The sequence below is a fragment of the Rhinopithecus bieti genome, unplaced genomic scaffold, assembly GCF_001698545.2.
Source record: "Rhinopithecus bieti isolate Rb0 unplaced genomic scaffold, ASM169854v2 scaffold_6717, whole genome shotgun sequence".
NCBI classification, from domain to species: domain Eukaryota; kingdom Metazoa; phylum Chordata; class Mammalia; order Primates; family Cercopithecidae; genus Rhinopithecus; species Rhinopithecus bieti.
Genome location: NW_016805334.1, coordinates 282,772 through 299,475, shown reverse-complemented (window position 1 = coordinate 299,475; position 16,704 = coordinate 282,772). Strand labels below are relative to the sequence as shown.

The 16,704-nt window shown below is 36.3% G+C and overlaps 1 protein-coding gene across 1 annotated transcript in view; it reads left to right on the top strand.

The window, feature by feature from the left end:
- Nucleotides 1–16,704, top strand: part of ARID4A (AT-rich interaction domain 4A) — a 76,063-nt gene that overhangs the window by 29,171 nt on the left and 30,188 nt on the right. The window contains 3 exon segments of the mRNA XM_017872203.1: nucleotides 1,305–1,384; nucleotides 2,887–2,963; nucleotides 3,367–3,533. Coding sequence (XP_017727692.1) covers nucleotides 1,305–1,384; nucleotides 2,887–2,963; nucleotides 3,367–3,533 — 324 coding nt within the window.

Here is a 16,704-nt window from a genome sequence, read left to right as displayed (position 1 = left end):
CCAGTACACTGTTAGCTCCTTGAGGGTTGGCACAGCTATATTATTAGTCTAATAATTACCAGCACCTAGCAAACAAACAAAAAATACTTCCATCTGGTGTTAGGACAGCTGATGTGACTGCCAAGAATATTCAGTTATCTGGATATACACTGTTTAGTATGATAACCATGAACCATGTGTGGCCATTTAAGTTTAAATGTAACTTAATTAAAGTAAAATAGAATTAAAAACTCAGTCTCCCAGTTGCACCAGCCACATTTCAAGTGTTTAGCACCATATGACTCACTGCTACTGTATAGGGCAGTGCAGATATAGAACATTTCCATCAGTGCCCAAAGGTCTGTGAATGGTGCTGGAATGTAGCAGAGAGAGGCTAGCGTTAGGGAGAGCATGAACAGATACATTTAAGCAATTTTTTAAAAATATGAAGTTCTATAAAGGATACAGAGATTATTTACCAATGATACTGTTAAGACACTATTTTCAGAAGTTAAGAAATTAAAAAGTTCTTTGCTCATGTTTTAACTTGCTTTAATTACTAAGGATTGTACATATTTTGGTTAAAAAAGGTAACTTAGTTTTTTTTTTTTTTTTTAATGACCAGATTTCAAAAAAGATTCTTAATTCAAATATATTTTAAAATTATATGCCAGATTTTCATCACAGATTATACAATTTATTTTTTGGACAATAATTTAGCTTAGAATAAATCCTGATATTTTTAAAGTGCTGGTCACATTTTAATTTATATTTCTTTTCTTTTTGAAATGGGGTCTCACTCTCTCACCCAGGCTGGAGTGCAGTGTCGTGATCTTGGCTTACTGCAGCCTCCATCTCCTGGGATCAGCTGATGCTGCCATCCCAACTTTTTGAGTAGCTGGGACTATAGGCACACACCACCACACCAGGCTAATTTTTGGTATTTTTGGTAGAGACAGTGTCTCACTATGCCACCCAGGCTGGTCTTGAACTCCTGAGCTCAAGCTGTCTGTCCACCTTGACCTCCCAAAGTCCTGGGATTATATGCATGAGTCACTAGACCTGGCCCTGTATTTCGTTAATTATTCATTTTATAATTAATGACTATGGATAAAATAAATTTCTAGACAACCAATGTGCTAAACAAAATATATAAGGGTATCTTTTTTTGTATGTAATTCCTTAATAATAGGGGCTATTTATAATGAAGCTGTTTTTTGTAAAAGATGATCTGAGAAGTTAGGGGATCCAGAATTGTTCTTTTGAAAATACTCTTTTCTGAGCACAGGAAATAGGAATCAATCTGTTCTTATTTTATATTTCAGGTAGTATCTCCCAGCTGTAATGATGACATCACAGTGAAAAAAGATCAGTGTTTAGTTCGATCATTTATTGATTCTAAATTGTGAGTAATGAATTCTTTAATGATGTTACATGGGAGGAAAAAATATGGAATTACAATGATAGACCCCTCCCCCACCAAAACTTTATTTTATAGTCTAATCATTTATGAACTGAGAAGTTGTTACCTAATACATTTTGACTTTTTGTAATGTAGGGTATTTTTCACTAATACATTTTGTGTAAAATCTGTGAACAACATTATGTGAGAACAGTATTAAGTTTTTTTTTTTAGCGAAGCATGGTATTGATTTTTTTTCTTAATTGTAAAATTCTATATTTTTATCATGTGTAGTATGTGACATTTATTATTAACTCCGAAGCTTATTTTTATTTTTTAATTTTATTTTTTTTTTGAGACAGAGTCTTGCTCTGTAGCCCAGGCTGGAGTGCAGTGGCAGGATCTCGGCTCACTGCAAGCTCCGCCTCCTGGTTTTCACGCCATTCTCATGCCTCTGTCTCCGGAGTTGCTGGGACTACAGGCGCCCGCCACCACGCCTGGCTAATTTTCTGTATTTTCAGTAGAGACAGCGTTTCTCCGTGTTAACCAGGATGGTCTCCATCTCCTGACCTTGTGATCTGCCCGTCTCGGCCTCCCAAAGTGCTGGGATTACAAGCATGAGCCACTTTGCCCGGCCCGAAGCTTATTTTTTAATCTATATTACAAGGGCAATTATTTTGACTTTTTTCATGATTAAAATCCAGACTTTTGGGCCGAGCGCAGTTGCTGACGCCCAGCCGAGGCGGGCAGATCATGAGCTCAGGAGATCGAGACCTTCCTGGCCAACATGGTGAAACCCTGTCTCTACTAAAATATAAAAAATTAGCCAGGTATGGTGGTACATGCCTGTAGTCCTAGCTACTTGGGAGGCTGAAGCAAGGGAATCGCTTGAACCTGGGAGGCAGAGGTTGCAGTGAGCCGAGATCGCACCACTGCACTCCAGCCTGGCGACAGAGCAAGACTCTGTCTCAAAAAAAAATAAAATCCAGACTTAACAAAAACTTTTTCCTAACCTCATCTCTGCTTTGTGATCAAAAAAGTGAAATTTAAAAAGTTTTTTTGAGTTACAGTTCTCTGTGAAAATTTAATACTATACTATATCTTACGGTGGTAAAATATTTCAATATTACTATCTAGTAAATGTGCTTTTTTACTAAAATGAAAATAAATTTCACAAATATTAAAGTAGACATTGTTATCTACAAGTGTTGAAAACATCATGCTGATATAAATTACCCCGTACTATCTGTAGCAGGACTGTATAGATTGAAATATTGTGAATGTGAGGCCCTCGATGTACTTTGAGTATATAAAACTTCAGAATTAAGATAACTAGCTTTGCCTGTATTACCTCTTCTTACCTTTTATTAAGGAGTAAGTTAAAAACATTTTATAGGCAATATTTTGATTCTGAGGTTTTTGTTTTCCTATATGTCAACATGTACTATTTAAGTAATAATTTGTATTGAATAAGTTATTTTCCTCCCCTTCTTCTTGATAATTAGTTACTCTATAGCAAGAAAGGACATTAAGGAAGTAGACATTCTCAATCTACCAGAATCTGAGCTCTCCAGTAAACCAGGTAAAATAAGGATGAATTAACCTATTATTTTATGTTGTGGCTCTATATGGAAAATAGCAAATAAAGCAAGACTGATACTCTCTGGTGTCACCATTTTAAGTGTTTAGAGTTGATAACCACTCTTACTTGATTTTTTTTTTAATGTCTAGATATATTTGATGTGTGATTATTAGACAGATTTAATTTTTCATATTTTACTATTAAGATGTCTCACAGTATTCTGTAAAGTAATAACAAATTTTATATAACATTATAACTTATGAAATATGTTCAGGCTTACTGTATCATTTTATAAATGACAGCTGAATTTGAATTCAGATCTTCTGATTCTGAATGCCATGCCTTTTCTATTGTTCTGTGCTGCTAATTCCAAGCAACTGCTGAAGTACATTTTCACTCTTAGGGCTTCAGAAAGCAAGCATCTTCTTAAAAACTAGAGTTGTTCCTGATAATTGGAAAATGGATATAAATGAAATCCTTGAGTCATCCAGTAGTGATGATGAAGATGGCCCAGCTGAAGAAAATGATGAAGAAAAGGAAAAGGAGGTCAAAAAGACAGAAGAAGAGGTGGTAGGTATAATTTCATGTTTGTAACAAATAAAAATATCTTAATATTCTCTAGTGAAAATAATACCTTCATATATTTTTCCCTCTGTTTAGATTCTCTATTATTTGTTTCCATTTCTAGCATTGCTTGATTTGGATGTTGAGGAAGGTTTTTGGCTCATAGCATAGTGTGTAAATCAGAACTAATTTTTAGTAAGAGGTTGCAAGAAAATACTTTTCAGTTTAGTTAATCAACAAGTGCACACTGGTTTTTTCGGGGTCTTTTCCAAAACAACCCAGGAGGAAAAAAAAAAAGAAAGTTTTAGGTATTTTATATGTGTTAACTCATTTAAACTGCTACCGTATAAAGTAACTGTTGTTATCCTACTTTAAAGGTAAGGAAAGGGAGGTTCAGAAAAGTTAAGTAACTTTCCCAAGGTGGCACAACTAAAATGGGAAGGATAGGGATTTGCATCCAGGTCTGGCCTGTCTCAAGTTTAAAACCCCTTTCAGACATTTCACAATATTTCAAGGATAATTAGGGAAAAAAAAAAATCCTATCCAAACCCCAAAGACAATTTCATTTGGCAATTTGATAAATCATAGAAAAGATTTAGATTGTATGTTCTAAGTGCTAATGGTTTTCTTAGTAATATTGCCATGTCATTTATAATGTGCATATAATTGTAGGAAATCATCCATGGAATACTGCATGATTGCTTATATGAATACTGTTGTCTGTTCTGCAATGTTGTGTCAAATGGGGTAAACTGTCTAGTATATTTTTGGTTGTTATGGGGTAAAAGAGCTTAGGGGCAAGACAAAGACAATGAATTTACTGAAAAGGGGACCTATTTGAGCATGAAAATATTTGTAAAATGTGGGATGCTTCTGTTTTAAATACACAAATACGGATTTATGAAATGAAATGAGTATACTCGAATGTGAGGAAGGGCATACGCTATTTCTTTCCTTTTACTTCCCCTGCAGTATTTGGTTTTTTTACACTCTGAAATCAGAATGGCGGTTCATACTTACAGGCTGCCTACAGAGTTGCCATAGTAACATGCTGTTGGTTTTAAGTGAGCATGCTCGGAAAGACAGGAAGGTTTAGCAGAGGCTTGGCAGGTTGCCAATGGAGGTTTGCCAGATGCTTTGAAATGGGCTGTCTTTCTTTTCCTTTCATGTAATGTCTGATTTTTATGTGGAAGAGAATGTAAGTAGTGCTGTATAACCCTGCGGATGCTATGCCCTAAGAGGGAAAGCAAATATTTGCAAGTCAGACTGAAAAATGTCCAGACCCTGTACTGATTAAGTAGAGGGGGAATCTAACCACTTTGCATTTGAAAGAAAATGCAGCATATAGGTAAGATTTTTTTTTGTATGTTTAGTTACCATTTTGATTGCCAAAGACGGGATTAAATAAGAATTTTAGGTATTGATGATGTAGCTGATATGGAAGGACTCAGAACCAAGAAATATTCTTTCTTGTAAAAAAGACAGTAGGAGTCTATTTTTAGAATATCAATGGATGAAGGCTATTTTTCTGAAACAAGATAGATTTTGAAATGAAAATGATACTGAGATAGTTTGGCAAAATTCAGGATTTAAAGTCAGAATATTAAATGTGAATTTTGTATTTTATCTGTATTTATTTATAGATTATATATTTTCAGGGTAATTAGGCCACATTTTCAGGGTGTGAACTGTTGCAAATCTGTGATGTAGCTTTTGTTTTTTAAATTAACATTTGTTAGGATCTTATATTGTCCAATATTGAAGAAAGATTAGCCTCTTTATTTTGCTAATACTTTAATTGCTGTCCCTTCCAGAATGCATTTTCCCTACCCCCCCCCCAAAAAAAAACGCTGAAATTTTAAACAAAGAGGGTAAAAAGAGCTTTGTAGAAAGTTGCAGAGGGAGACTATAAAATAGTAAATTGTAAGTAGTGGTCTTATTACAATGATTCATAAATATTGTAATGTTTTATTCAAGCTGTGAGTATACATTAGTATAAAAGAATGAAGAGCAGAGGCAAAGCTCTGTTACCTATTGTTTGCAGGTAATAGTAAATACATTTTTAAAGGTAAGAAAGCTTATAAGGATAGTATCTTCTTAAAATGTGTCACGTAAATTATGAGCCTGTTAAAATTAAGTGAATCAGGATGCTTTTCATCTACTGAAAAATAACAGCAAAATTACAGAATTTAGGCACTGATTCATATGATTATTTATTTTCATATGGTCAATTTCATAGCATATGTTTTATTGAATTATTGAAGTAATTCTTTTTCTCTGGCTATACAGGAAGATTTTCTTGAGTGAAATTTTGTTGCTTTAGAAAAATATCAGCTGCATTTCTTGCTCTTAGGTTTAAGATTTAGTTGCTGAATCATTGTAGCTTGTCTTGAACAGTTATTTTTTAAAAGTGTAATATACTGATAAACTGAAAAGCACTGTATACAATAAAGAGGAGGAGAATGACTATGGTATAAAATGAATAAAAATCTGATAAGCCATGGCCTACCTGGCTTAGTCATTATGGGCCTTTACCATGTAGGTGAGGCCACGCTGTTGTATTACATTACAGATCAGAGTCTTCCCAAAATGTAATGATGCTATGCTTTTCATGAAGATTCAATGTTGCATTACAATAATCAAAAAGATCTTTTGTAAGATTCTCTAAACCACTGTAACAATACTCTAGTCTGTCATTTGGTGTTTTTAGTATAGCAAGCAAATTTTATGCAGTAGAATCATACAAGTGTTAGATACTTCTGCAGTGTTAATGGGCAGTGAACATTGTTTTTATATTTGATGCTTTGGGTATCCTAAGTAGCCTTAATGAGATTTGAGATTCTATGACTTTACAGAAAGAGCACCTTTTCCCCTTAATATTAGTTTGAATTCCTAAGTATTGGTAGTTCAGGATTTGAGTACAAGATATAGATCTCATGCTGTTACTATGTGGGAAAAGATTGAGGATCTGACAGAAAGTAGGTTTTATGTATATTGATTACTTTAAACTTGAACTCAATAATTATATTGAAAAAATCCCTGGGGGATATTTTATGGGTATTACTTAAATGTTTTGTTAAGAAAGTTTTGTATTAGAAAAGATATTACTGGATTTTCACCTTTAAAATTGATCAAAAGTTCATGTAAACATTAAGTAATCGTCTCAATTATTCATTTTTTCCTGATTTATATTTACTTTGGATAAATATAGGAGAGTTTTCTAAGGGTAAAAAAAATGGACTGTTGTTTAGAAAACTGAGCATTAAGGGGAATGTGACCAGTCTTAGCTTTTAAATCATTTTGGCTTATAATAAGTAGGCTTATAGGTTGGGCCCTTTTAAAAATTTCCTATTTAGTAATGAAAATTTGAATTCAGTGAATTTGTAAATAACTACTGCCGTTTCTCTGATATTGGGAATTGTTTAGGGACCACTGACATACTAATGCCTAAGATTATATTCCACTGTTGTAAAAAATCATAAGTACGTGAGTTTGTTTATTCATAGAAACACAAATATTATTTTTGATGTTTAAATCGTGTTATTTGTGCATATTTATGCCTTTTTGTAGACGGTAAAGGCATTTGTTGGTGGTCATTCAAGATTACTTTAGGTGTAAACTTACAGTAAATCCTTGATAACTTAGGAAAACCATGCTAAATTGGTAGAATTTAAAGAATATTTTAAATGTAGTGTTAACATTTTGTATTTCTAAGCAGATCGTAAAAGGCAACCTTCCAGGAATAATTGAGACTTTAGCTTGCAATGATATAACAACTGACTTGCTAAAATCTTAAAGTTTAGCCCATTAAACAAACAAAAATGCCCCTATGTATTTAGCAGAGTCTTGCTTCATGGTGATAGTGTAAGAGTCTAGCCCAATTAGGATCATCTAATCAGATTAATAAGGATTCCACATTTGTACACACAAATATAGCTACATACAGCTATGTTTTTATGTATTTAAAAAACTTTTATATCAATTCATTTTTTAGTTGTGGTCATATGAGATAGTTGACTTGTACTAAAAATCTTGGATTTGATAGCATTTAAATGACATCTTGATGATTAAAATGTGTACCTTTTCAAATGGGGAAAAATTACTAGGCTCAGTTAACTGATAAAATACAAGAATCATGTAATCATTTATTTTAGGCAGGCTGTTGTTAAAACTGTTCTCTGAAATTATAAGTGCGTTACTATGAATATATCATCTCTTATGTGAGCCCTGAAATTTTCTGTAGGTGTACAATAGGGAAGAATAGTACCATTCTAAATTTTATGATTACCAAATTTCACTGGGCCTTCAGCACTATTGGTCAATTCCCAATTTCTGTAAGCAAATCATTATTTCCTCCATTAAACTGATAATCCTATATCCACTCCACACAACTTTATAAAGAAATTGGGAGCTTCAGATGCGAGCATGCTGTAAACCTGTTTGCCTGCTCTCTTTCACTTGAGGCACAATTGATAGTGTTTTGTCTTCCTCTATAAGATGAGTCTCTCAGGTTATGCTCTGGATCTCATTCCCTTCCTCCTTTCAGGAAAAGAGAGACTATCGACTCTCTCTCTTCTTTCTTGCATCTTTAACTTACTCCTTTCAGTTGTATCCTTCTCATCAGCTTTTTAAAACATGCTTACATCTCTCCCAGCCTTCTGACAACCCCTCCATATTTTCTCGACGAGTCTTCGGACAACCTCTGTGCTTTCCTCTCCAGGTAACTACATTTCTTCTTCATCCGCTCATGGCCAGATGGCTTTGAGTTACATACACTGTTCGTAACCTCCCCTTTACTCTTAATTCACTATAGTGTGTCTTGCTTTCCCACAACTAAAACAATTTTACTAAGGTTACCAGTGACTCCAACAAACTTTTGTACTAAACCAAACACATTTTTGTCTTGATCTTACTTGACTACTGAATAGTAGTCAGTACCTCTGACATACCTAACTTCTTAGAATGCTTGGTATCCATGACATCACAGTTTTTTGGCCTACTTCCTATCTAAAATGATATAATGACTCGATATCTATATGTACATCAAAGACGTCTCTTCTTAGCTCAAGACATTTATAACAAACTGCCAATGAAGATTTCATCTTGTTTTTTTTTTTGGAGACAGAGTTTTGCTCTTGTTAGCTAGGCTGGAGCGCAATGGCATGATCTCAGCTCACTGCAATTTCCACCTCCTGGGTTCAAGCAATTCTCCTGCCTCAGCCTCCTGATAGCTGAGATTATGGCATGCACCTCCATGCCCGGCTAATTTTCTGTTGTTAGTAGAGATGGGGTTTCTCCATGTTGGTTAGGCTGGTCTTGAAATCCCGACCTCAGGTGATCCACCCATCTCGGCCTCCCAAAGTGGTGGGATTACAGGCATGAGCCACTGCGCCCGGCTGAGGATTTCATCTTAACTTGTACATATTCAGACTCAGTATGTGCAAGACTGCATTCATCTTCTTTTTCCCCTAAACCTGTCCTTTCCCTGGCTGTCCTTAATTCATTTTAATAGAAGCAACATCTCCTCAGCTGTCCAAGCCAGATACACAGAAATCACCTTGATTATTCTTAACCCCCTGTCCAATCAGATACCCAGTCCATTCTCTTCTACCCACTCGAATAGCTCTCAAATTTGTCCATTTCCTTTGGTTTCTTTTCTTCTTTCTGCCAGTCTTACTCCAAGCTACTGTTCTCTTTTACCTAGTCTGATGCAATAACAATAACAACTTAATTGTTCTTTCTGTTTGTTTTTTTCTTTTTCTAACTGAAAATATATATATGTGATTCTTTTAGGAATAAAATAATTTTAGGGAGCAAAAGAGGTTGTGGTTTTTATTCTTTTGGATTAAAATGTTTCTAAAGCATATTGCATAATACCACCTTTTTCTAAAAGCAGTATGATGTACATTATTTAATGTAATATTTACTCAAGATTTAATTATTGCATTCTTGTAAATCACATATTGTCTTGGCTCTTAGCCCTTACACTAAGTGACATAAGTCTGTAAAGATTGTGAATTTTTTCCCAGTTTTCTTTCTTCTAATCTATATATTGTCAATTGTTAGTTTTTACATATGATAACTTTCTGGACAGTTCTTCAGAATTCCACTTGGGGTGAGTCTTATTGATAACCTACGTAGTCATTTTGACCTATGGCTCACCTGAGTTACCAGACTTACTATTTGTTTTGTTTGCTTTTCACTTCAAGTTAAACCTAAAGTTAAACTTGAAGTTTAACTGAAAGTTTAAAATTTTAAGCTTTCTTTTTAAATTCGTCTTTATTTGCTGTTTCACTAAGGTGTTGTGACAACAAAATACATCTGTTGTACCGGAACATACATCAAGATGTACCTTTCATAATACCACTATTAAAATGTTTACATTTTGTAGGAGATACAAACAAGTAAAGATGACCACGCTAAATAATGTTCTCAGTTTATTCATGGAGACTTGGTGGTTTTTAAAGTAAGACTGTTTAGTCCTTGCAACAGTTTATGTAAATATATATATAAATAAATATATACACATGGAATTGCCTCAGAGTGCATTGCCTGAGAAAAGAGAGATTATGAAGGGGAGTTAGATACCTTATCCCATAGTTCCTCCCAAAGTGGACTTCCTTTTTCTTTTTTTCTTTTTTCTTTTTTTTTTTTTGAGACAGTTTCACTCCGTCACTCAGACTGGAGTACGATTTCCACTCACTGCAATCTCCGCCTCCCAAGTTCAGATGGTTTTCATGCCTCAGCCTTCCCAGTAGCTGGAATTACAGGCATGCGCCACCATGCCCAGCTAATTTTTGTACTTTTAGTAGGGACAAGGTTTCACCATGTTGGCCAGGCTGGTCTCGAACTCCTGGCCTCAAGCGATCCGCCCACCTTGGCCTCCCAAAGTGCTGGGATTATAGGCGTGAGCCACTGTGCCCAGCCGCAAAGTGAACTTTCTAGAACCTTACAATAAATCTCCTAGAACCTTCTCTTTTTATATATATATATCTTTGTGTGTGTATATATATATATATCTTTGTGTGTGTGTGTATATATATATATATAAAATTAAGAAAACCGAGGTTTAGAGAGGTTTCAGAGTTTTTTACAGGCTTTTAAGAAAATGTTCTCTCCTCCTCTAGATTGTAAGATCTGTGAAAGCAGGGGATTTCAGGGTTTTTGTTTTTTCCTTTTCCTACCAGTATATGTAGCTAACAGCTGTCAACACAGAGCTTGCTTAGCTGATATTAAACCTTCATTAAATGAATGAATATGGGTTATGTCATTGTTGTAGCAAATTACTCTTTGAAACAAGGTGGTGGGAAATTTGTTATAAGGTTCTAGAAAGTTCACCTTGGCCAGGGGAACTAAGGGATAAGATATCTAACTTCCCTTTATAGTGTCTGTTTTCTCAGGCTGTGTACTCTGTAGGCAATCTCAATTTCTTGCATAATTTTGTGAGTTTATAAAATAAATTATTTTTTGCTTAAGTCATCTTGGGATAGTTTTCTGTCACTTGTAGTAAAAGTTCTTGACTTTCAGTGCTCCTTGTTTGTATTTTGTTCCACTTACACCTCTTTATTCTCCCTTCCACGATATGGGACTTCTTACATCTCCCCTGCTGCCACTTAGATATTGTTCAGAAGCTGCTGTTGAGCTGTAAGGTATATTACATTGAATATTGCCTTTGTGTTGCCCATTCCCTTTGTTAGTATTAAGTATAATAGGAAAGATAAAATGAAAGTTTTAAAAACTCAGAAAATAAGTGACAACAGCTGAGATTTTAAAAATTCAACAGATGTTTGTAGGAACAAAGAGGTGGGCACGGGTCAAATCATGATGGGGCAGACTCTTAAAGGCCTGTGATGAAAAACCTAGACTTCATCCTGAAGGTGCTGAAAGCCAATGAAGGGTTACCAGCAGGAACCACCTATGTTTTTTATAAAGATGTTTATGGATAATGAATTCAAAGGGAAAACACCAGAGGGAAGACATCTGGAGTAAGTGGTGATTATACCTCACTGCAGCCTCAACCTCCCAGGCTTATGCCATCCTCCCACCTTAACCTCCTGAGTAGCGGGACTAGGATTATAGACACGCACCACTATGCCCGGCTAATTTATTATTACTTTTTTTTTTATAGAGACAAGATTTTGCTCTGTTGCCCAGTCTGGTCTAAAACCCCTAGGGTCAAGTGATCCTCCTGCCTGGCCCTCCCAAAGTGCTGGGATTACAGGCAGGAGCCACTGCGCCTGACCAAAAATTCTAAGGGATTCCCATAGGGGTTCCTGAAACCTAAGAATACCCATCAATAATATGTACTGTTACATACAAGACACAGTACAGGGAAACCACAAAGATCAAGTTTAGTTATACCTTTCCGCACTTTAAAAATGTCAGTTTTTGTGGCTCAATATGTTATACGCTAGGAAACTATCCCAAGCCACCAATTAGAACTGTGTACAAGTTACATGGGTCTGAGGAGCTTTGGGTAAAGTTCATCATCTTTTACTGACATATTTTGACAGTTTGGACACTGTCCACCTTCCTAATGTGTATTGGAAAGTAGAGTTGCTAGCTAAGAAAGCTGATAGCTCCTACAAAAATAAGATATGATCTTATTTTTCGAATTGTGTTTGTCTCTGTATTACTCTGTTCTCACGTTGTCATAAAGAACTACATTAGACTGGGTATTTTATAAAGAAAGAGGTTTAATTGACTCACAGTTCCACAGGCTGTACAGGAGGCATGGCTGGGGAGGCCTCAGGAAACTTATAATGAGGAGAAAAGGTGAAGGGGAAGCAAGCATATCTTCATGTGGCAACAGGAGAGAGAGAGAAAGAGAGAGAGAGAGCGCGAGCGCAAAGAGGGGAGTGCTCTACACTTTCAAGCAACCAGATCTCATGAGACCGCACTATCATGAGAACAGCAAGGAAGAAATCTGCCCCCGTGATCCAATCACCTCCCACCAGTTCCTTCCCCCAGTATTTGGGATTGCAGTTCAACATGAGATTTGGATGGGGACACAGAGCCAAACCATATCAGTTTCCCATCCCACTAAAATGGTAGGAAGTCTGTTTACTAGAATTTGTGCCATTTTCAAATGCATAATCATTCATTTTCAGATTAATATATTTGGACAAGGGACAAGGTGAATGCCAGCAAGTCATGGGCCATAACCACCTGTGTTTTTTTTTTTTTTTTCTTCTTTTTTTTGAGATGGAGTCTCGCTCGTTTTGCTCAGGCTGGAGTGCAGTGGCGCAGTCTTAGCTGGGATTACAGGTGCTGCACACCAGCATGCCCAGCTAGTTTTTTTTTGTTTTTTGTTTTTTGGTAATTTTTTTTGAGACGGAGTCTTGCTCTGTCACCTAGGCTGGAGTGCAGTGGCACAATCTTGGCTCACTACAACCTCCGCCTCCTTGGTTCAAGTGATTCTCCTGTCTCAGCCTCCTGAGTAGCTGGGATTACAGGCGCATGCCGCCACGCCTGGCTAATTTTTTGTATTTTAGTAGAGACGGGGTTTTACCGTATTGCTCAGGCTGGTCTTGAACTCCTGAGCTCAGGCAATCTGCCCATCTGGGCCTCCCACAGTGCTGGGATTACAGGCATGAGCCATTGCGCCCAGCCTAATTTTGTAATAGAGACGGGACTTCGCCGTGTTTGCCAGGCTGGTCTCGAACTCCTGACCTCAGGTAATCTGCCTGCCTCGGCCTCCTAAAGTGCTGGGATTACAGGCGTGAGCCACCACCCCGGCCCCAACTGTGTCTTAAGAACATCCTCAACTATTCTTATTTCCTCTCTTTCTCTGACTCTTGCATTTATATTATCATGAATCTTAGCTCTCATACTCAATGAATGTGAAACAAGAAAACTCTACACAATTCATTTGCACAGATACCATTTTCATTCACATGAATATCTAAACTAAATGCCAGTCATTATGAGTAAGCCAGGCACAGTGGTTCTCTCTTCTTCCCTCTTTCCTTCCCTCTCCCTCTCCCCATCCCTCCATCCGTCTGTCTTTCTCTCTCTCTCTTCCTCTTCTTTTCATGTGAAGAGGTGAACTTTCCATCCCAGCTGGCAAGACTAATTCAGGCATGCATTCTCTTCCTTGTGGACTGTTATAATGGCTTCTTTCTCCCTTCCAATCCATCAAACTCATTCTTGGCTGAGAAATTTTAAATATACAAATCTGATCTAATTATCTTTCCCTGTCTCAAACTTCACATCTAACCACAGTATCAAGTTTTGATTATTTAGCATACTATTACAGAGTCCTTTCCTAATCCCAGCTGCCTTTGTCAGTCTCATGCTTATGCTGTTTGCTCTAGCTCCAGGGCTTGTCTACTATTTATATTTTGAAGCTGCCTAATACTACCACTGCCAGTTCATCTCAAGGAGAACCATTCATTTCCTCACTTGCTCCTCCTGTATTCTTTTATGTATTTTACAACGCTTATCACATCGTGTTATATTGGCTTCTTTTACCTTTCTACACCTCCTGCCAAACTCAGAGCAGCAAAAATAGAAAGGAACCATGTGTTCTCATTTTAATCCACAGTGCTTTTGAACAATCTCTGATTCATGGTAACCATCAGTAGATGTTTAAGCTTAATCTGAAGACATGTGCCTAAAGTCAGAAAATTCACAATCTAGTAGTGTAGATAGATATTCAACTACTTATAATACTAGGCAGTATATACTAATACTAAATAAATCGGAAATTTCTTGAAATTATGATCATGAATGTGACTCTTGGATCTCTGGCATTTTACTGGGTACATAGTTATTCTTATGTATAATGTAAATGACTAAATGAAGGGAAGAAGTCTCCTCAGCATGGTCTAGTGGACCTCTACCTCCCATTCTTATAACCCTCTCGCATTCCAAAACCCTTGAAAGATGCAACAGTCCCAGGCCTTGACCAGGAGGGAAATTGCTATGAAAATGCCATGGACAGAGAAAGCAAACCGTGATAGCAATTAAGAGCCCCATACAAAAGTCATAAAGGCACATTCTTCTCATTGGAGGCGTTTTCTAGCATATGCAGTTTTACTGCAAGGTGACTAGCAGTAAGGCTATTTTCAAGAATAATTGTGAGGAGTGGCTTATTGTAAGAGAAGCAATTTTAAGTTTCACAGAAACATCAGATAAGTTTAAAACTTTGTTTATAGCATCATCTTTTATTTATTCTTGGTAGAAAATAAATTTCCCCTCAAGGCATATGTCTGTAAGTAGAATTCTTTATTCATTTATGTCTTGTTTAACTGTATCAAAACTACAATTTTATGGCCATAGTTTCTCATGAAAGCTAAAGCACTCTTGGTTACCCACTAACTTTTAAATAAAATATACATAAATAAATTTTATCTATAAAATATATTCTTAACATTAAAATTTATCTAATGTTGGGTACAACCTAATTTTCAATTGATGAGTTGATTTTGTTTACTTGCATTGGGGAGCAACTTTGATTTTAAATTATTGCCTTTTTAAAGAATTGCTTTTACATATATTGGATACAGAAGGGATCCCTGAATTCTGTAGCATTGTAAATACTGGAATGAGGCCGGGTGTAGTGGCTCACATCTGTAATCCCAGCACTTTGGGAGGCCAAGGTAGGTGGATCACCTGAGGTCAGGGGTTTGACACCAGCCTGGCCAATGTGGCAAAACCCAGTCTGTACTAAAAATACAAAAATTAGCCAGGTGTGGTGGTGCATGCCTGTAATCTCAGCTACTCAGGAGCCTGAGGAAGGAGAATCACTTGAACTCGGGAGGCAGAGGGTTGCAGTGAGCTGAGATTGTGCCATTGCACTCTAGCCTGGGTGACAGCAAGACTCTGTCTTTAAAAAAAATATACTGGAATGAAGTTTTCATCTGAAGAGAGAATATTATGAATACAGGGCACAGGCAAAGCATAGAGCCAGTCTGGCATAAGTGGTTTTTGGTTTTGATTTTTTTCCCCCCACACTAGAAGTTCTTAAAATTAATGCGTGAAGTGGTTCTTGGGCTATTGAATTACTTATTTTCTTGAGTTAACTCATTGGCAGTTAACTTTGTAAAAGCAATATTTTAAATTCACATGGGGAAAATCTGCCATCTCTTAATTTGAGCTTTAAGTAATCACTCCTACTAACTACTTTATAGTGATTATTAACTTTGTAAATTGCTGATTTTGGACACATGTTAGAACTTAGATTTAAATTTCTTCATATTTGGTAAAAGTATTTTAGTGTTATAAATCATTATGAATGAATGTACTAAAAGAAAAAAGAATGTAATAAAAGATCTTACTCCCTTTCTCTTGATTGTCTCATGGTTTTTTATTATATATTTTAATCAACTACATACTTATTGATCCTGGCTATATTATCAGCTATTAGATAACACAATTTTAAAGTGCCTCTTGCCCTCTGGACACCAAAGACTCAACATTTATTGCTTGAGCATTGCCTTTGTTTTGAATATGGCTTTTTAAAGACAAAAATCCAGGCCGGGTGCTGTGGCTCACGCCTGTAATCCCAGCACTTTGTGAGACTGGGGTGGGCGGATCACCTGAGGTCAGGAGTTCGAGACTAGCTTGGTCAAAATGGTGAGACCCCTCTCTATTAAAAATACAAAAAAACTAGCCAGGTGTAGTGGCAAACTGCTGTAGTCCCAGCTACTCAGGAGGCTGAGTCAGCAGAATTGCTTGAACCCAGGAGGCAGAGGCTTCAGTGAGCTGAGGTCGTCCCATTGCACTCCAGCCTAGGCAGTAAGAGTAAAACTCCATCTAAAAAAAAAAAAAAAAAAGATTCTGAGCTCTTTTAGAACAGAGGAGAGTAATACTCTAAGTTATGATCATTTATATGGAGGAAACATACCAGTGTTTTGTTTCTCTGTAGTGTTGCTAAACTTCAAGAATTTTTAAAGAAGCTAAATCAGTAATTATGTATCTTGTTTCCTTCCCTAAGAATTACTTCTGGAATTATTTTGTTATCTTATTTTTAGGTGTTGCAAAGTCAACTACAGGGGCCATACTAGAAAGGCAAAAGAGAAAACCATGTTATTGTGAGATGAGGGCGTGATGAAGTCTGGGGTAAAATAGAATATATGTGACTCACTTAAATGTATTCAAATTTCTTTAAAACATTGTGCCATCTAAACACAAATCCTTTGCCACTGTGACTTTGCAATCCCTGGTTTATATT